Source organism: Sus scrofa, chromosome 14, assembly GCF_054392235.1.
Source record: "Sus scrofa isolate SSC_HxYL_T2T_F1_AM1 chromosome 14, Sscrofa_HxYL_maternal_Yorkshire_Landrace_v2.0, whole genome shotgun sequence".
Classification (NCBI taxonomy): domain Eukaryota; kingdom Metazoa; phylum Chordata; class Mammalia; order Artiodactyla; family Suidae; genus Sus; species Sus scrofa.
Window position 1 is genome coordinate 83,147,889 of NC_139396.1, and position 21,051 is coordinate 83,168,939.

Consider the following 21,051-nt stretch of genomic DNA (forward strand, 5'->3'; position numbering starts at 1 on the left):
ATACCTCATCTGCATATGTAAGCAACATAAATCACATCTCCTGTTTTCATTCTCTCCATTCAGATTCCCTTTTTTGCTTGACATTTTAAAAGTAGATTTACTTCTCTTTCCTATATTTTAACCTTGACTTAAACTTTTTTTTTCCTAGAATTCCCAGTTATTTCTTGCTCTTGAAGTATGCAGCTATAATCTTTAAGTGCTTATAAATCTGCCATATAAATTTTTTCAAATGCCATTTTCCTTCTTTCATTAATAACAAAATGCCTTAGTTTTCTCAGCATCGGTTTTAATATCTTGTTCTCTCTTTAAAACTCAGAAATCAGATTACAAATTATTATGCCTTTCCTCAATTATGTTATTTCAGATTTGATACAAAATACACTTAGTTTTCTGTCAAGAACTAGTCTGGCCTTTTATTAACTACTGCATCTTATTTTTATTTGTGGCTCCAAAACATGTGCCAATCTTTGCTTCATCTGCTTTCTCATTCTTTTTTCTTTTTGCTTTTTAGGGCCACACTAGCAGCATATGGAAGGTCCCAGGCTAGGGGTCAAGTCGGTGCTATAGCTGCCAGCCTATGCCACAGCCATAGCAACATGGCATCTGAACTGCACGCATCTGTGACCTACACCACAGCTCATGGTAATGCCAGATCCCTGACCCACTGAGTGAAACCAGGGAACGAACCTGCATCCTCATGGATAACTAGTCAGATTAATTTCCCTGCACCACAATGGGAACTCCTCATCTGCTTTCTTAAATGCCTTTCATATATAAGATCCTATTTTATGAGTATCCAAGTTAACTTTGCATGCATCTCCATCAAAATTTGTAATGTTTTCCTCACAAATGCCATAAAATTCTAGCCGCAAGCTTCTGCTCATAATTTTTCATACATTTAAAGATGAATAAATATGAAGGTCAGTAAAAGTTCTAGAATGGTATTGAATATCATGTAGCAAGTTGAAGCAGAGATGTGGAAGCTAAGATATGAAAGCAGGATGAGACTAATGTTGAGTTATAGGTAACACTGTGTGGGAAATGCAGTGTTTGGTGGTCAGCAGTGAAAATCTCTGGTATTATAGTGGGAATTTGTTGTAAGGATGGTTTGTGCTCTGCTTTTTAAAAAAATCTTTTCTTTTGGATGTATATGTTTCTGGGTCCTCTAAACCAGTGAAAATTAAGCCAACTAGATAGAGTAAAAGCCCCAGCTGCAGGACTGTCTCTCTAAACATGAGGAAATGGATGTTCTGAAAAAGTCACTTTAGTATTATCTAGATTGTTGTGTATGAGTAAAGAAGAATAAAGTGGAAGGTTGCAGTCTACAAACTACTAGGAATCCTACACAGTAAACTAGGTTTGAGTGAGTAAAGACCTATACTTTAGCTCAATCATCTAGTTTAATCTTTCCTCTGGCATTTCCAGTGGACACAGTTGTCTACTAATTTTTCTTATCACCCTACTTACTGTTCATTGTCTTTAATGGGCTCACAGCATTCGTTATTGAGTTCTGTTCAGCAGCACTTTGAATACCTTTGTTCTCTGCTCCTTATTCTTTGTTTTGGTTTGTTTGTTTTGATCTTAACCTTCTCCTCCAAGCTTTTATGGTTATATCTGTAGTGTCAGACCTACTTGGCTTTTTACTCAGGCCCCTTCCCCTTTGCTACAGCAGTTTTTATTGTTTGTAATGTTTTTTCTAAACCAATGGGATAGAGGAAGTTTAAATTTGAGAGTCTTTCATTTGTGGACATTGGCTTGAAGCCTGAGAATCCAACCAATTGCCATAATAAAATGTGTTAAGATTTATATGGTATTAAAATTTGTGTTCCTTTGTAGAAGACCTATGGAATATTCATGACCAAGGAGCAAAACATAAGAAAAGTCAAGCTGAAAATTCAAGGCAAGTTCCAGAATTCAATTTTGAGATTAGAAGTTTTGTAAGAAAGGGTCTAAATGGGAGAGCACCAGTTAATACTAAATGTGAGAAAACTAACACTGAAGCAAATTCAAAGAACATAATCCAAATGGGAAAGCCCTTTTTAAAAATTCAGGATCAGGAGATTCAAACTTTGAAAGTGTCTTTTAATTCTTTTATTTATACAATAACAGAGGCTTTATTGCACTAAGTGTGGAGTTCAGGCAGTTAAGAGGCCCAGTGAATATAATTCAAGTTCCTTCTACCAGATGTTACACCACAATGTACGTCAACATAGAATACCCACAGTGGAGAAACCCTATGAATCTAATGAATATTGGAAAAATCTGTAGAAACCAGTTCTCTCAGAGTTTATTGGAAAATATACACAACAGACCAAAAAAAAAAAAAAAAAGTAAAACCTTATACATTAATGAATTGGGGACATTTTTTTCTAGGAATGGAGAACTCACAAAACCTCAGGAAACTCTTACCAGAGAGAAAACCTATAAATGTAATGAATGTGGAAAGTCCTTCTGCCAAAAATCTATCCTCACAATACATCAGCATACTCATTCAAAGGACAAACCCAGCGAATGTGGGAAATCTCGGAATGAAGACCTCACAAGACAACAGAAAACTAATACCAGAGAGAAAACCTATGAATGTAAAGAATGTAAGAAAACTTTCTACCACCTGTCATCTCTCAGTAGACATTTGAGAACTCATGCAGGAGAGAAACCCTACGAATGTAATCAGTGTGAGAAATCCTTCTACCAGAAGCCACACCTCATGGAACATCAGAAAACACACACAGGAGAGAAACCCTATGAATGTACTGAATGTGGGAAGTTCTTCTATGTTAAGGCATACCTCATGGTACATCAGAAAACACACACAGGGGAGAAGCCATATGAATGTAAGGAATGTAGGAAATCCTTTTCCCAGAAATCACACCTCACAGTACATCAGAGAACACATACAGGGGAGAAACCCTATAAATGTAAGGAATGTGGGAAATTCTTCTCTAGAAATTCACACCTCAAAACTCATCAGAGAACTCACACGGGAGAGAAACCCTATGAATGTAAGGAATGTGGGAAATGCTTCTACCAGAAGTCAGCCCTAACAGTACATCAGCGAACTCACACAGGGGAGAAGCCCTTTGAATGTAATAAATGTGGGAAAAACTTTTACTATAAATCAGACCTCACCAAACATCAGAGAAAACACACAGGGGAGAAGCCCTATGAATGTAATGAGTGTGGGAAATCTTTCTCTGTGAATTCAGTCCTCAGATTACATCAAAGGACTCACACGGGAGAGAAACCTTATGAATGTAAGGAATGTGGGAAATCCTTCTCTCAGAAATCACATTTTGTCATACATCAGAGAAAACACACAGGAGAAAAACCCTTTGAATGTCAGGAGTGTAAGAAAACTTTTTTCCAGAAATCAAAACTCACTGCACATCAGAAGACACACACAGAAGGGAAAAGCTTATAAATAGTATAAATTGGGAAATTCTGTCTGAATTCATCCTTAATAATAATCAGATAATTTACACAAAACAAAAACCTTATGAAATGTCAATAGCATGGGAAAATTTCAGGCACAATCTTTCTTCACATAGAAAAAATTAGGGAGAAATTTTTACCATATGTCATACTTTACTAAATATGAAATAACATAGATGGCAGAAACACTACAAATTATAAAACATGAGGTAACCCTTTCTTAACAAAAGGCATACTTTATTGTACAACATAGGACTCCTATAGGAAAGATTTGTCAGGGTAGCGATCATTTAGATAGCCCACGTGAGTGAGAAATTCCTATCAGTATCCTGAGCATTCAGAAACCTTTTCAATACTAGTTGGGCTCATTAGAACACTTGAAGGGAGAGTTCCCATCGTGGCACAGTGGTTAACGAATCCGACTAGGAACCATGAGGTTGCGGGTTTGATCCCTGCCCTTGCTCACTGGGTTAGCAATCTGGTGTTGCCATGAGCTGTGGTGTAGGTCGCAGACGTGGCTCGGATCCCTCTTTGCTGTGGCTCTGGTGTAGGCTGGTGGCTACAGCTCCAATTAGACCCCTAGCCTGGGAACCTCCATGTGCCGCAGGAGTAGCCCAAGAAATAGCAAAAAGACCAAAAAAAAAAAAAAAAAAAACACACACACACACACACACTTGAAGGGGTAATGAAAGATTGCAACATATGGAAGGCTTTATCAAGATGTGATGTTTCAGTCATCATAATGAATGTCAAATCATTGTTTTAAGGTATAAAACCTTTATAGCTATTTTAAATATGTGAAAGCTTTTTTACAAAAATTTAAAGAGATTCTGTACCAAGGGAAACAAACAGTCACATTGCAGAGATCTGATTACAAGGTTTTTCTTTTAAAGAAACCTGCAAATGTCTAGATATATGAAGCTTTTGAAAAAGCATAAATAAACTGAATAACTAGGTGACATCATTTAACACGTGAAGAGTCCTTTAGTGTGTAGGACTTATGTATGATTGTCATTGTGCTACAGACCAGATTTTGGATGTTTGATGTGCATGTGAACTCATCCATAGTTGTACATAGGGAAATATGTAGCCTTAGTTCAGTAACATTTATGTATGTGAAGATATCACACATTAAGTTTCAGCAATGACTCCTGTTATTAACAGAATGTTAATTTAAGTGTAATATTCTTTAAAAATTATAATGTATCTTTTTCTCTTATTCCCTGACATTAATTCCCTAATCCTTCAGAAGAAGCTAAAAGTGTTTTTGTAAAATTTTCGACTCTCATGGTTAGCCAAATTTTACATTAAGGATACATTTATGTATAGGAAAAACCTAAGTTCATTTTTGAACACACCCTACACAATAAAAAACATAATGCTGTGTAAGGAAATATCTTACTGTTGATGTTTTAGCAGGTTTCAGCGCTATCTGCATTTGTATTTTGTATGAGAGTCCTAAATGTTATCCACTACCTTTTTCTTCCTAGTAGAAACAACATGACATAGAAGTTAGTGTGGACTCTGGACCGCTACTGCCCAGGCTAAGTTTCTAGCATAGGGCATGCATTTAACCTCTGTGCCTCAGTTTCCTTTTCTATAAAAGGGAAGTGACAATAACAATATGTTAGGATTGCTGTGAGGTGTAAATGAGTTATTATTTTTAAAGCACTTAGAATAGTATTTGAGACACAGGAAGAGCTATATGTTAGATACTATCATAATTTGTATTTCTTGAATTATGCTGCAAAAAAAATTAAAAGCTTTGCTACCAATATTTATCCCTGACTTTATTGCTGTAGTGCCTTGTTTGTTTTAGTTTTGCATTTTTCCACAAATGATTCAGATCTGGCCCACTGTCTACAAGCTAAGAATGGTTTTACATTCCTAAATGGTTAAAAAAAATAAAGAATATCTTATGACATGTGAAAATTATATATTTAAACTTGTGTCTATAAATACAAGTTTTATCAGAACACTAATAGAAAAAAAACAACCATTTGTTTCTCTTTTGCCTGTGGCTCCCTTCATATTATAGTAGCAGAGTTGAGTATCCTGACAAAAGAACATACGCCCCACAGAGACTAAGATAGTTACTATCTGGTGCTTTACAAATTTAAGTTTTCTTAGAGCTAAAAATAACACAACCAATGTGGAGTTATACTTTTATATGTATTATGTTTCAGAAACGATACAACAATTTGTGGGTAGGTGGGGGTTTTCTGCAGCATATTTATTATGTGCATTTTTTTGGCCACACCCATGGCATGCAGAAGTTCTTGGGCCAGGGGTCAAATCTGCACCACAGTAGTAACCAAAGCCACAGCAGTGACAACACCAGATCCTTAACCTGTTAAGCCAGCAGGGAACTCTGTATTTATTTATATAAACCTAAGCATTAGAATTTTTTTCAAAAAAATATGCTTTACCTGCTAGATTATCATAACATCAAAACAAATTCCCTGATGGGAGGTAGCAGTAAACATATGAAATAAACACTGCCTAATAGCACTCCAATAAATGATTTTTAAATATCAAGAAGTTTTCTAAAACAGAAGGTATCTTTCCCCAAAGTCCTAGGGATATAAGCTCCAGTTCCTTGATTAACAAATCCACAAAGAATGGTCATCTACCATAGCAAACTCCATTACTGTTGAATCTCACCTGCGTGTCAGGAGAGCTTGCATTGCACACTGTACCTGCTAGAGAGTCTGTCTTGTGATAAGACAAAACTATCAGTAATAAATGGGTCAGAACAGTTTTCCCAAGTGCAGTATATTTTGCTTCTTAATTCCAAAGGAGTCCACCAAGTACCTTGAACTCTAGTAGGAGGGATAAACACAATTTTTCATGTAAAGTTACATCTGGCCTTGCCCAGACCATTAGACTTCTGAAAAAGAATTTAAAATGTGGCAGGGATCTAAAATTTTGTACTCTCTCATCCTTTGACATGTATATTTCTGAGGCATGCAAAATATTTCCTAGTTCCTGTTAACCAGTTCTGATTAGCATGATGACATAAAGATGATGGACTAGCTTACTATTATGATCAAGGGTCCAACAGATTATACTGTGACATGGAGAAAGTATGTAACCACAGCCTTGAAGCAAGACAGTAAGTGTATACTGGTACCCACCCCATGTAAAATAAAAATGCTTTTTGTAATTTTCTTTTTCTTTTTTGGCCGCCCCACTATATATGGAGTTCCCAGGCCAGGGATCAAATCTGAGCTGGAGTTGTAACCTATGCCACAGCTTCAGCAACACTGGATCCTTAACCCACCCTGCCGGGGACCGAATCTGCCTCCCTGCTGCTGCAGAGACACCGTCAATCTCATTGAGCCACAGCAGGAACTCCTTGACTCTTTTAATTAATAGGTTTTATTTTTTATTTTATTTATTTATTTATTTATTTTTGTCTTTTGTATTTTTAGGGCCATACTCATGGCATATGGAGGTTCCCAGGCTAGGTGTCGAATCGGAGCTGTAGCTGCCAGCCTATGTCACAGCCACAGCCACGCTGGATCTGAGCCGCATCTGTGACCTACACCACAGCTCACAGCAACACCAGATCCTTTACCCACTGAGCGAGGCCAGGGATGGAATCCACAACCTTATGGTTCCTAGTCAGGTTTGTTAATCACTGAGCCATGATGGGAACTCCTATTAGTTTTAAAAGAACACATTTTCCACATTTATAAGTTAGAGGCTGTTTAGAGATATGACAACCAGCAGAATTGTTAAGTTTATGGTAGTCCACCACCACTTGCCATCATCCTTTTTTTTTTTTTTTTTTTTTTTTTTTGGTAGAGGTCAAACAGGTAAAATGATTTATGATACAACGGGGACTGCCAATCCCAAATCTTTTACATTTAAAAGAGTTCTACCAATCTTGACCAGGGAATAGATCCAGAGGCTTCTATTTGATTTTTCTTATCATAATGACTCTTACTCCCAGGAAAGAATGCAAATAAGAGAGTTCTTCCAAATGTATTCATCCAAAGTATGTACATGGGAAGTGGGGAAATGACTAACATAGTAGATTTGTGAATCCACTGAACTAAATGTGAAAATGATCTGTAACAAGACTCCATGTATCAGCTGGTCTCCATAAAACCGCATTCTCATTGGGAGTCCTGATAGTGTTGGACAAGACTAAATCCAAAGTCCTATGAGTGTGGATATTGCTCATTTGCTCTTGTAAATAACTGTAAATCCTTTGAGGAAGGATTAGGAGAAAGAACAGATGTAGAAAACACTTGGGGTGCCATTGGTGGTATCCTTCCTCACTTGGTTCTGGCCACACTGTCAATCAATGGGATTAGGGACTGAAAATTGGCTCATAAATAGAAACTGGATGAGGATAACAATTCTCCATTAGAGTCTGACATCAGTCCTTTCAGCTTTTGACTTAGTTTCTAGTTGATTATCAATCTATCCCACCCCTAGAAACACTAACACCATGCTCTATATTGCTACATATCCCTGAACATCAAAACACTATGACATCACTCCTTCCCATTACAGTAATTACATCCATCCTGCTTAAGTGATACAATCTAACCTCTCACATCTAAAATTTTATCTCCCATAGATTATGAAGCCAGATTCTCAGCTTGATATTTTATTGCTGATCTATGACTACAGAAAACAAGCACTACTGAGCCTTTGAGCAATGGTTGTGTTCCATTATTGCATTTCTTGTTGCCTTACCAAATAGAGATTTCTAGGGTAACATGGTCAAATAGTCAGCTCTCCAGTCTTAATCAATCTATTCCACCATGCCCAATTTCCTGAGCCTCATGACCTCTTCCACCTAATGCACCTCCATAATTTCTACCTCATTATAGAGTATAATTCAAGTGTCAAGAAGCCAAACAGTAGTAAATAAAGATGAGTTTCAGATGTCCAAGTTAAAAAAAAAGTTAATTTTAAGTTAAAGAATTGTATGCCCATGTAAATATATTCCTTATATCCAGTATTAGATCTTGAACTCTTATCTTATACTCTTGCCCAAATACCCTCAAGATTCCCTCCTACTCAGATTTCCCTGGTGCTAATTAGTACTTATTAGCCATATCTAAAAACTCTCCTGATGAGTTAATCATCTTTATAGCAGACTGTAATCTCCACATTAATCTACACTGAGAACTTACCTTAATCATCCAAAGGCAATTAAAAGAAGTCTGCTCAGAGTTGGGAGGATTAAGAATCTGGGTGCTAGCATTAAGTTGTACAAACTGTTATGTTAGATCAATTAAGAATGAGAAACACGGAAGATACTATTTGCCCTTTATTCCTTCTCAAACAATCATCCTTTCCTTATATAGATCCAAATTTCTGACATATCATTTTCCTTCTCAATGAATAATTCCTAATAACATGTTTTGCATGGTTTACTGATGACAAATTCCTTCAATTTTGTTTACTTGAGAAAGTATTTTTCACTTTTTTTTTTTTTTTTTTGTCTTTTTAGGGTCACACCTGTGGCATAGGGAAGTTCCCAGGCTAGGGGTTGAATTGGAGCTGTAGCCACCTGCCAGATCTGAGCCATGTCTGCAACCTGTACCATAGCTCATGGCAACGCCGGATCCTTAACCCACTGAGTGAGGCCAGGGATCAAACCTGTGTCCTGATGGATGCTAGTCAGATTCATTTCTGCTGAGCCAAGATGGGAACTCCTCTTTCACTTTTGAAGGACAGTTTCACTGGATTCAGAGATCTAGATTGGTAGTTTTTAATTTCTCAATCCTGTAAATAATTTACTCTCTTACTTGCATGGTTTTTGAAGAGAAGTGGAGTGTAATTTTTAACCTTAGTCTTCTATAAGTAAGTATATATTTCCTCTTTGTTCAAGATTTTCTCTTCATTTTAAACTTTTTTAGTTTGATTATGAAAAACCTATGCATAGATTTTTTTTTTTTTTTGGTTGCTTTTTAGGGCTGCATCCTCAGCATATGGAAGTTCCCAGGCTAGGGGTTGAATCTGAGCTACAGATGCCGGTCTATGCCACAGCCACAGCAATGCAGGATCTGAGCCATGTCTGTGACCTACACCACAGCCCAGAGCAATGCCGGATCCTTAACCCACTGAGCGAGGCCAGGGATCAAACCCACATCCTTATGGATCCTAGTCAGGTTCTTTAACTGCTGAGTCAAAACAGGAACTCCCTTTGTTTCTTTTTAGCATGCTTTGTTATTTTTTTGAAATCCAGAAATGAGGTCTTGAGTAAAAGGAACTGATGCAATAATCGTTCAGTGTGAGGTTTAATTTTATGGCCAGGAGGTAGACTGTATTTACTATATGTTGTAGCTGTGCATCAGAAACTAAAATTTCCTCTCATGTCCTTCTTTTTGTCTTTCTCCCCTATTGTCCTTGTGTTTCCTTAGACTTCTTCTTTTTTTCTCTTTTGTCTTTTTAGGGCCGTACCTGTGGCATACAGAGGTTCCCAGGCTAGGGGTCAAATCAGAGCTGTTGCTGCATTGTATAGTTCTATGATTAAGTCTCAGTCTTTTAGTGATGTTATCTTTTTTTTTTTTTTTGTCTTTTTGCCATTTCTTGGGCCCCTCCTGCAGCTTGTGGAGATTCCCAGGGTAGGGGTCGAATCGGAGCTATAGCCACCGGCCTACGCCAGAGCCACAGCAATACCAGATCCGAGCCGTGTCTGTGACCCACACCACAGCTCACGGCAACACCGGATCCCTAACCCACTGAGCGAGGCCAGGGATTGAACCCGCAACCTCATGGTTCCTAGTCGGATTTGCTAACCACTAAGCCACGATGGGAACTCCTCTGTGGTGTTATTTTAATAGGTGTTTCTCAATTTCTGCCCCGCTTAGTTGAGATAGTAAAGGTAAAGGGGTCTGGAATGAATATTTCCTATCCCCCAGATGAGTTAAGCTCTGGTTTAAGTTTCTCTTGAGATCAGGCCTTATTAAAGAGAAAACAGTATGCCCTTGTTAAGGGCATATTTCAGTGGTTACTTTTCTCCTTGCCAGAAGCACAAGAGGGCCTTTCTTTCTTTCCTTTTTCTTTCTTTCTTTCTTTTTCTTTCTTTCTCTTTTTCTTTCTTTCTTTCTTTCTTTCTTTCTTTCTTTCTCTTTCCTTTCTTCCTTTCTTTTCTTTCTTTCTCTTTCTTTCCTTCCTTCCTTCTTTCTTTTTCCTTCCTTCCCTTCTTTTTTGAGGGGTGCACCACTGCATATGGATGCTTCCAGGCTAGGGGTCGAATTGGAGGAACAGCTCCTGCCCTATTCTACAGCAACATGGAATCCAAGCCACATCTTCGACCTACACCACAGCTCATGGCAATGCCAGATCTTAACCACTGGGCAAAGCCAGGTATCAAACCTGCATCCTCATGGATACTAGTCAGATTCATTACTACTGAGCCACAAGTGGAACTCAGAATGGGGATTTTTTTATGATCTTCACAGTGAAAATTTGGTTGGGTTCGTGGATGAAAATCTCATCAAAGATTGGGGCCCCTCTGGAATTTTAAACATTTCACTTGGCCTACAGTGAACCTCCAACAATTCATTAATTACAGGAGTGTTGTAAGTACTGGCTCCTCCTGTGGGCTTCTGGCCTGTGACTTAAATACTCTGATCTAAAAAGAGTTAAGAGAGTTCTCGTCATGGCTCAGTGGTTAACAAACCCAACTAAGATCCATGACGATGCAGGTTCAATCCCTAGCCTTGCTTAGCAGGTTAAGGATCCGGCATTGCCATGAGCTTTGGTGTAGGATGTAGATGCGGCTCAGATCTGGCATTGCTCTGGCTGTGGTGTAGGCAGGCAGCTATAGCTCTGATTCAACCCCTAGACGGAACTAGGGTGGGGCCGTAAACTAGACTGGGAACTAGTGGTGCAGCCCTAAATAAGCAATATATATACACACACATACATATATATATATATATATATATAGAGAGAGAGAGAGAGAGTTGTTGATTTTTCAGACTGTTCAGCTTTTTTCTTGTGAAGATGAGACTTCAAGCTCATCTTCCAAGATCTCATCATTTTGGACCAGTGTCCTAGTCATTTCAGGGTGGTACCAAAAATGTACCATATACTGGGTATAATATGGTGGTTATGTGTCATATAATATGTAGCTTATAAACAAAAGAAATTTATTTCTTGCAGTTTTGGAGGCTGGAAGTTTGAGATCGGGGTGCCTGCATTGTTGGAGTTCTGGTGAAAACCCTCTTCTAGGTTGCAAACTGCTGACTTGTTATTCTATGTAGCAGAGAGCAGAGAAGAGAGGAAGCAAGCTCTCTGGTGACTCTTAAAAGGGCACTAATCCCATTCAAGGGGGCTCTACCCTCATGACCTCATCTAATCCTGATTAATTCCCAAAGGCCCACCTGCTAATACCATCACATTTGGGGTAGGGTTTCAACAAATGAATTTTGGGGAGAATACAGTCAGTCCGTAACAATCAGAAATAAAAATTACCTCTTGTCTTGAGTTTATAATGTAACTATAACAAAAAGAACAGTGCCAGGGAAGTGAAAATGGACTTTTATGTTTGAAAGTTTTCTACATTTTTTGTGAAGTGGTACATTACTAAAAATACATGGTAAAAAGTTGAAGATGTATATTGTAATTGATAGAGGATACATAATGCAAAAAGATACAGTTTTAAAAGCTAATAGAAAAAGTGGAATTTTAAAATACTCAAATTCAATAGGGGAAAAATGGCAAGAAATCAAGAACAAAAAAAGAGAGGTCAAACAGAAACAAATAAAATTGTAGGCTAAATCCATTACATCAATAATTACATTAAGTATTAATAGAGGCAATGAGTAAGGTAGATTTTATGAAGGCCTTGCATGATCCTGAAAGGCTTTCGACTCATGTTTGGTATTCTCATGGTCTCTAGGAAATGATACAGTGTTTCTCCCTATCAGAGAGCATGGCTTCTGGAGTTCCACTGTGGCACTGTGGGTTAATGATCTGACTTGTTTCTATGGCATTGCCAGTTTGATTCCTGGCCCAGCATTGCCACAGCTGTGGTTCTAAGTTTCAGCTGTGGCTCAAATTCAATCTCTAGCCCAGGAACTTCCAAACGCTGTGGGAGCAGCCCAAAAAAAAAAAAAAAAGGAAAAAGAGAAACAGCTTTTGCAAGTCTGAAGAGTTTAAATGAAGAACCTCTGGGTTCAAGAGACTCAAGTGAACTGCTGCAAATTTCCTGATTCTAGGTCTCAATTTTCCACTCCTTTATGAGACTCCTGTATTTTTAACAAAAAATTTGTAAACACTGCACCATCACAATTGTCTTTACAGTACTGCTATCCAGTTCAGTTGGGCATGATTTACAGGAGTTGACTATATCTCAGGATATAAGAAATTCTGAATACTTTTACAGACGTCTGTTATCCTTCATTGTGTGTCGTGTATTGTTAGCCAACTTCAGCCTATTTTCAAGACTTCTAAGGCAGAAGAGAAGTCAGTAACTTAACCACTCATAAACTTACCACTGCCCTATCCTGCTCAAGAGATAGAGCTATTGCAGAAGCCAAATCCGTCCTAATCTACCACATTTAAGAATGGTTTTAGGAGTTCCCATCATGGTTCAGCGGAAACAAATCTGACTAGTATCCATTAGGACACAGGTTCAATCCCTAGCCTCACTCAGTGGGTTAAAGATCTGGTGTTGCTGTGAGCTGTGATGTAGGTCTCAGACGAGGATTGGATCCTGTGTTGCTGTGGCTGGGGTGTACGCTGGCAGCTACAGCTCCGATTTGACTCCTAACCTGGGAGCCTCCATATGTCTTGGGTGTGTGAAAAATAAAAAATAAAAAAGGATGGTTTTTAATGTGATATTACAGCATAACAGGGATCATCCCCCTACCATTAACAATGTGGCCTTCACTGTTACCTGATTAGTAAGTGATCTAGTTCTAGATTCCAAAACTGAAGTTCTCAATTCTAGAGCCACTTTTGAAACCAAAAGTTCTATTTTGGATTCCCATAAAAGCAGAGGCTGAGATAAGGGATTAGGTGCAGTTTATTTTGGAGGTCATCTTGGGAAAACAGAAAGAGGGGAATGGAAAGAATTTGACAGGAAAGGAGGGAAAGTTAATAAAGTGCCACTGGGGATAATACTGTATAATACCCCTAAGGACTCACAGAATAATTCTAAAGGGTGCATTTCAGAATAGAATAGATCTTGTTGAAATTAACCTTGGCAAAATTAACACTCAGTATATTTTTTTTGTCATATTTTCTTAGTGTTTGTTCATATTCTATTGGTAATGTTGTTTTCCCTTCAAATCAAGTGTAGAAAATTATAGCTGGCCCTCCATATCCATGGGTTTCATATCCATGGATTCAACCAATATTCAGGGCTCTTGGATCCAATCCCCTGTGGACACCAATGGAGGACAGTACAGTATAAATTCCTTGAAGGCTCCACTTTTGAAATAGTATATCTCTTAGAATTTTTTCTATATATATTTAGTACCATATTAAGTGTATTTTTTTCTTCTACTATGATTTTTTTTTTTTTTTGTCTGTGCCCATGGCATACAAAAATTCCTGAGCCCGGGATCAGAGCTGTGTTACAGCAGTGACAATGCCAGATCCTTTAACTTGTAGGCCACCAGGGAACTCCTGAAATACAATTTAAGAAATTTACAACAGTCTATTATACTTTTTTAAACCATTTCCTTCTTTCTTTCCTGAATTTCCAAGACTCCTTCTGTTATCATTTCCTTGAAAACTCTCCTATAGCAATTAGTTTTGGTTTATTTATTTATTTATTTATTTAATTTATTCATTCATTTCTTTTTAGGGCTGCACCCATGGCATGTGGAAGTTCCCAGGCTATGGGTCAAATCAGAGCTACAGCTGCCAGACTACGCCAGAGCCGCAGCAACTCGGGATCTGAGCCATGTCTTCGACCTACACCATAGCTCACGGCAACACTAGATCACTGACCCACTGCGTGAGGCCAGGGGCATCCTCAAGGATACTAGTCAGCTTGTTTCTGCTGTGCCACAAAGGAAACTGTTTTTGTTTTTTAAACCGCCAGGTTTGCTCTTTTACTGTTTTATTTATTTGTTTGTTTGTTTTCTTTTTACAGCTGCACCTGTGGCATATGAAAGTCCCAGGCCAGGGGTCGAATCAGAGCTGCAGCTGGTGTCTATGACACAGCCATGACAACACCGGATATGGGCTACATCTGCAACCCACGAAGCAGGTTTTGGCAATGCCAGATCCTTAACCCACTGAATGAGACCAAGGATTGAACTTATATGCTCACAAAGACAACAATGGGTCCTTAACCCACTGAGCCACCACAGCAATTCCAGCAATTGTTTGAAGAAGGTCATCTGCAATAAATTCTCAGTTTTCCTTTATCACAGAAAATATTTCCCCTTCATTCCCAAAGCATGTTTTCAATCTATATAGAATTTGCTGTTGACAATTATGTATTTTAATCACTTGAACAATTTCTTGCCATATACTCCTAGCCTCCAAGATTTCAGGTGAGAAATCTTTTGTCATTTGTATTGCTGTTTCCTATCAATAATATACAGGGTTTTCTAACCTCTTTCAGCAGCTTTTTCTTCATTATCAGTTTTTTAAAAGGTTAAGGTGTATCTTTTGTTTGTTTGCTTTTGCTTTTGAGGGCCACACTCCAGGCCTATGGAAGTTCCCAGGATAGGAGTCAAATCAGAGCTGCAACTGCCGGCCTATGCCACAGCCACAGCAACACCAGATGAGCCCCATCTCTGACCTATACCACAGCTCACAGCAACAGTGGATCCTTAACCCTTTTAGCAAGGCCAGGGATCAAAACAGCATCTTTATGGATACTGGTCAGGTCGTAACCCGCTGAGCCACACTAGGAACTCCAAGATTATACATTTTATTGTTTATCTACCTCTCTCTATATATTTTACTTCTCAACAATTCTCCTATGATGTAGCTAGACAGTTTTTTATTTTTCTCGTTTGCAGTTCAGAGGTCTTCTAAGCTATTATCTTTCGGAATATTTTCTCAGCCCCATTTCCCCAGTCCCATTCATCTAAAATTTTAAGTAAGTACAAATAAACTTTACCTTGCAAAGTTTATTTCTTTTGGTCTCTCTTCATTATTTTTTATCATTTCATTTATCCAATCTTTATTCTAAATATTCTCTTCTAGTCCAATTTACAGTTTTATCTAATTTGCTGTTAAACCATGCACTGTGTTATTTGTGAGATGTTTTTAATATTTAATATTAAATATTAATTTTTAATATTTTAAGCATAAATTACCCTGTAGCCACATCTGTAACAAGGCTTTCATTGAGGGGGAGATCATGATGATACTTGAGATAATGTCCTTCAAAGGTGATAGCACTTCCTTTCCTTAACAGGCCCAAGATAAAGTAATTAAGATACACATAAAAGGAGACAGACACACCAGGAAAGGAGTAATCAGGATATATGTAAAAGGAGATAGACATGCCAGGAAAGGAGAAGTAAGTTCATGTTAGAAAATGTACTTAGCTGGAGCACGGAGAAAAGGACACGGGAATTTTCTATTAAACTAATCTTTACCATGAACTGAGAGTATAAATGGCAAAACCATATTCAAATACAGACACGTTATAATGATACAATCCCACTAACCAGTTTACAAATTATAAAACTAGTTTAAAAAGTGCATATCATTACCGAGCTGTGAAATCAACTCAGTACATTAAGTCTTTGTGATAGTTAATTTTAAGTGTCATGGGGTGCCCAGATATTTGGACAAACATTATTCTGGGCGTTTCTGTAAGGGTGTTTTTAGATGATACTAATATTTAAATCAAAATATTGAGTAAAGCAGATTGCCTTCCCTAACCTGGATGACCTTCATCCAATCAGTTGAAGGCCTGAATAGGACAAAAAGACTGACCTTTGAGGAAGAGAGAATTCCTCCTGCCTAGCCATCTTCAAACTGGGACACTGGCTTTTTCCTGCCTGCAGACTTGAACTGGGTCTCCAGCTTGCTCATTCAACCTGCAGAAATTAGGACTTGTCAGTCTCCAAAATCATGTGAGCACCCTATTTAAAAATAAGTCTCTACCCAAGCAATTCCCTGTACTTGTTTTTTCTTCTTGACAGTACTTATTACCATCTAACCTACCATATATAGCTTATCTTCCTACTGTCAGTTGCCTTTACCCTCCACAGGAATCAAAGCACCATAAAGGTAGAACTTTCATTTGTTTTATTCTACATTCTTTGGCTCTAGAATTCTACCAGGCAGAACACAGGTACTCAATAAAATGTATCTAATAAATGAAAGCTTGTGAATATTTATTTTGTTGAGAGTGAAAAGTATTTCCTACAGTATATTCAGGATAAAAAAGCTTGAAAACCTGGGCTTGCTCTACAGAACTACTCACATGTCTACATGAAACATGCACAGAAATGTCTAAAGAAGAGATTTCTACTTCTAGTTATGATGAAGTTAAAGATTCCAAACTCACCATACTGTGGTAAGCAAGGAGAAAACTAGATAAAATATATGAAATAACTAATTTCAAACACCAGATAGAGAAGCAGGAAAAAAGTGAGGTAAACCTTGATCACTCTGGCTTCCTGCCTGGAGCCATATTCCAGAACATAAGGAGGTAAGGGAACCTCAAGCTGAACACAAGAACACAGAGATTTTGTTTAGCTGAAGAGGTAGAGAATCAAAGACCATAAAGACTGGGCCCACAGGGATTTGTGGGGCAGGGCTCCAGAAAAGTAGGAGTTATAAAGAGGCTCCAAAATCTACAATTCATGGATCGGCCATCATTCAATCTAGACGATAGAAAGGAGCTCTGAGGAGCTATACAAATCGAAGGAATTGGAGTTCCGTTGTGGCGCATCGGAAATGAATCCGATTAGGAACCATGAGGTTGTGGGTTTGATCCCTGGCCTGACTCAGTGGGTTAAGGATCTGGCATTGCCGTGAGCTGTGGTGTAGGTTGCAGACATGGCTCAGATCTGGCATTGCTGTGGCTCGAGCATAAGCCGGCAGCAACAGCTCCGATTCGACCCCTAGCCTGGGAACCTCCATATGCGGCTGGTGTGGCCCTAAAAGGACAAAAGACAAAAAAGAAGAAAAGAAAGAAAGGCTTTTATAGGCAGAAGGAAGCAGGAACAAGAAAGTTATACTTGGCAAATGTGTAAATTGAGTCTCTGCGAAAGTCTAATAAACTGCACAGAAGTGGAATGTAACTTCACATTCCAGGCAAAGAAAAACAGGGTAGCTCAAGCACAACAGTTCCCACTGATCACAAGGGGCACAGAGACATTCAAGCTCTGCCCAATCCACAGAGAAGAGTCCTATTGTACACCCAGGGCACTCAACAAGAGACTCAAGCAAGACTCAAGCTTAGTAGTGGGGCTAAACTCTCTTTGTCTTTAATTAGAATAAACAAGTAATCTGAATATCCTCTATTAAAGAAATTAAATCAATAATTAATAACCTTTCAAAAAAGAAAGCTTCAGCCACAGATGGTAAATTCTACCATTTTTTTCTGTATGAAGACATAACAATTCTACAGAATCTCTTTCAGAAAACTAAAGTGGAAAAAAATTTCCTAACACATTGTAGAGGCCAGCATTACCTTGCTACTGAAACCTGATAAAGGTATTAGAAGGGAAAACTACACATGAACATAGATGCACAAACCCTCAAAAATTTAACTCCTTTACAAATCCAATCCAATCATGTACAAAAATAATTATACTCCGTGATGAAGCAGGATTTGACCCAAATACGCAAGGAAAATCAATCAAGAAAATCCACTACATCAGTGAGTTTAAAAAGAAATATTAGGAGTTCCCGTCGTGGCGCAGTGGTTAATGAATCCGACTAGGAACCACGAGGTTGCGGGTTCGGTCCCTGCCCTTGCTCAGTGGGTTAACGATCCGGCGTTGCCGTGAGCTGTGGTGTAGGTTGCAGACGCGGCTCGGATCCTGTGTTGCTGTGGCTCTGGTGTAGGCCGGTGGCTACAGCTCCGATTCAACCCCTAGCCTGGGAACCTCCATATGCCGTGGAAGCGGCCCAAAGAAATAGCAAAAAGACAAAATAAATAAATAAATAAATAAATAAAAAGAAATATTATATGTTTCTATTAATTGCTGAAGAAAAAGCATTCAACAAAATCCAGTACCTATTCATTATAAAATAGGCTTGGAAGGGAACTTCCACAATTTGACAAAGAATATGTATAAAACCCCTATAGCTAACATCCTAATAGTGAGAAACTTGAGGCTCTCCCCCTAATAATCAGAACAAGGCAAGTATGTATTCTCTTACCACTAATCAACATCATATTGGAGTCCTAGCAAGTGCAACACAGAAAGGAAATAAAAAGTACACAGAATGGAAAAGTAAGAAATGTAACTGTAAACAACAGGATTCTCTATTACTAAGACTTAACTTTAAATAGCTTTGGTTCTCCCAGAAATGGAATCTTAATCAAGGCCATCAGGAATTGCCTAATCAGAACTAGTTAAGGAATTTATCTGATAGACCCCTGCCATACCCAGAGGGAAAATAACCTTGTAATTTAATATCCAATCCACATTTTCTTGCCTAGTATAACTCTCTTGTTCCTTCTTCTGTTTGCCTATAAAAATCTTTCACTTTATATAGCTTCTCAGAGCTCCTTTCTGTCTTCTAGATTGGATGATGGTTAATCCATGAATTGCTAAACCCAAGATTTTTTAAATTTACTCAGTTAAAAATTTTTAAATGGTTTTGGTGATAGTTATGGGCTCTAATTTCTGATTGCTTTGGGGATGATTTGAAACACAGATGCTGGCACCCATGAACACTTTGAGGTTTCTTTCTTATCATTTCTGAGGGCTGTGGGTAATTTCCTCTAAGATTTGAGATCTGCTCTTTGTGTTGAGCTACTGATCTAACAGTCAGGGTTAATAGGTCATCCATACTGACAGGAAGCTCTAACAGAGCACTAATTCTTACCCCTTAAGTTTGTGGTCCCAGTACAGAGCTTAGCACATCAACCTGAGCTGGAAAACAGTTCCATCTGGAACCCAAGTCCCTAGCCTTGGTTAGTCCACAGTCTTACTTTGGGTTCTAGTGGTTCAGCCCATAGTTTCACTTGGAGAACTGATGGTTTCACTAGTGCACGCCTAAGGCCTTCTCTTGGCCAGTCCACAGGCCCATTTCTTTGGTTACTGCAGGTGTCCACAGTTCTGTTTCTTCAATTATTGTAGGTTTCTGTTAATGTACACATAAGGTAAAGGAATAACAGATCTATTGTTAACAGGAATCTCAATCAGAAACAGCTGATGAAAAATTAAAGAGACAAGAAGTACCTAAAAGAAGACTAAATGACTGATGTGACTCTTATCACTCCCCCTTCTATCCTCCTCTGAGTACTCAGTCTAACTCTCTATCTGAATTGTCTTTCCACTCTGAAGATACTATAAAACCATAAACAAATCACCACCAAGTTAGTGGCCTTATAGCTGCAATAGCTCCAAGGCCAGAAACCTAGAACACTGGAAGCTCCTCTGATGTCCTCTTCTAGGGGTTCATCACCAAAACACTGGCCCAGAAATTGGTGTCTCACTTGTAATAAAATTAGATAGCAGAAAAAAGTTTGTCCTTGAAGGCTCTGTCAAATCCTTCCACAACAGCTCAAATGCTTTCATTTCTACCCTCAAGGAAGAATACCTATATGGGCCCCTGCCAGGGTTGACAGGACCCCAAGGAGTTCTCCATTAAACCGCTAGCAATTATTCCCTTCAAAAGCCAAGAAACTGAGATAGGAAGGAAGAGGGTAGGGTACAACTATTAATAGAATGAGGAGGGGGACAAGGACTTTAAGAAAAACAGTATTTGATAAAAACTGGTTAGAAACAACTAGGCCCAAGATGGTATAAGGTTTGACTTTCAGTATAACTTAAGCCTCATTACACACTCATTATACATTAGTAGGCTAATGACACACCCACCAGTATCAGGACGGGCACCATGACAATTCCGAGGCTGACCATAAAAGGCCAAAAAGTGGGTGGTGGACTAATTTCTGGAAATTGCCACCCCTTCCCCCAAAAAGTTAAAGCATTTCTCCTACTCAGCATATTAAATTATATAGCCCATAAAAAGTAACAACCCCTAACTCGACACCACTGAACTTTCTAAGATGGTCTGCATTCCATCTATGGAATGTGTATCTCTCTAAATAAATTTGTTTTCACTTTACTTTGGCTCACTCTTGAATTCTTTACTACTTGAAGCCAAAGATCCTCACCTGACAGTCCATCTCAGGGACTCGTGCACATCCTGGAATGCGACAATTTTCTCTCCTGCAACAAAACTAAAAATTGGTGGGAAACTCTGCCAAAATATGGTAGATTCTGGTGGAACACTATTTTAACCCTTATTCCCTCCAGAGTCTGCAGATGGGATCCTAGGAAAATTGGTAGAAGACAGCAAAGGGTGAGAATTCCTACCAGAGTCAGCTCTCCTGGACCTATGTAGTGCCCTGTCAGGAAAGGAAAGTAAAATTTCAGTGTCTCTTCCTTTCCAAATTCAGACTTTTGTGAATTTGGTTTTGAGATACCCATGGGTTGTCATCCTTTTTCTTCCAGGAACAACTACTGCCTT

General features: G+C 38.5%; 1 protein-coding gene and 2 long non-coding RNA genes across 13 annotated transcripts in view; 1 reads left to right on the forward strand and 2 right to left on the reverse strand.

Annotated features, from left to right (window-relative positions):
- The window catches only part of ZNF25 (zinc finger protein 25), a 30,045-nt gene extending 24,838 nt beyond the window's left edge, over nucleotides 1–5,207 (forward strand). For all 11 annotated transcript variants that reach the window (XM_013983246.3, XM_084997007.1, XM_084997009.1 and 8 more), the window contains 2 exons: nucleotides 1,837–1,900; nucleotides 2,374–5,207. In XM_013983246.3, coding sequence (XP_013838700.1) covers nucleotides 1,837–1,900; nucleotides 2,374–3,421 — 1,112 coding nt within the window. In that variant the 3' untranslated portion in view covers nucleotides 3,422–5,207. The remainder of the gene's footprint in view (nucleotides 1–1,836; nucleotides 1,901–2,373) is intronic.
- LOC146396820 (uncharacterized) overlaps nucleotides 1–21,051 on the reverse strand; it is a 41,221-nt gene that overhangs the window by 8,183 nt on the left and 11,987 nt on the right. The window lies entirely within an intron of this gene.
- Nucleotides 1,134–20,750, reverse strand: LOC146396821 (uncharacterized). Its single transcript, XR_014827961.1, has 2 exons — nucleotides 20,696–20,750; nucleotides 1,134–6,254 (listed from the first exon to the last, which is right to left on the reverse strand). It is a non-coding gene; the product is annotated as an uncharacterized LOC146396821 (long non-coding RNA).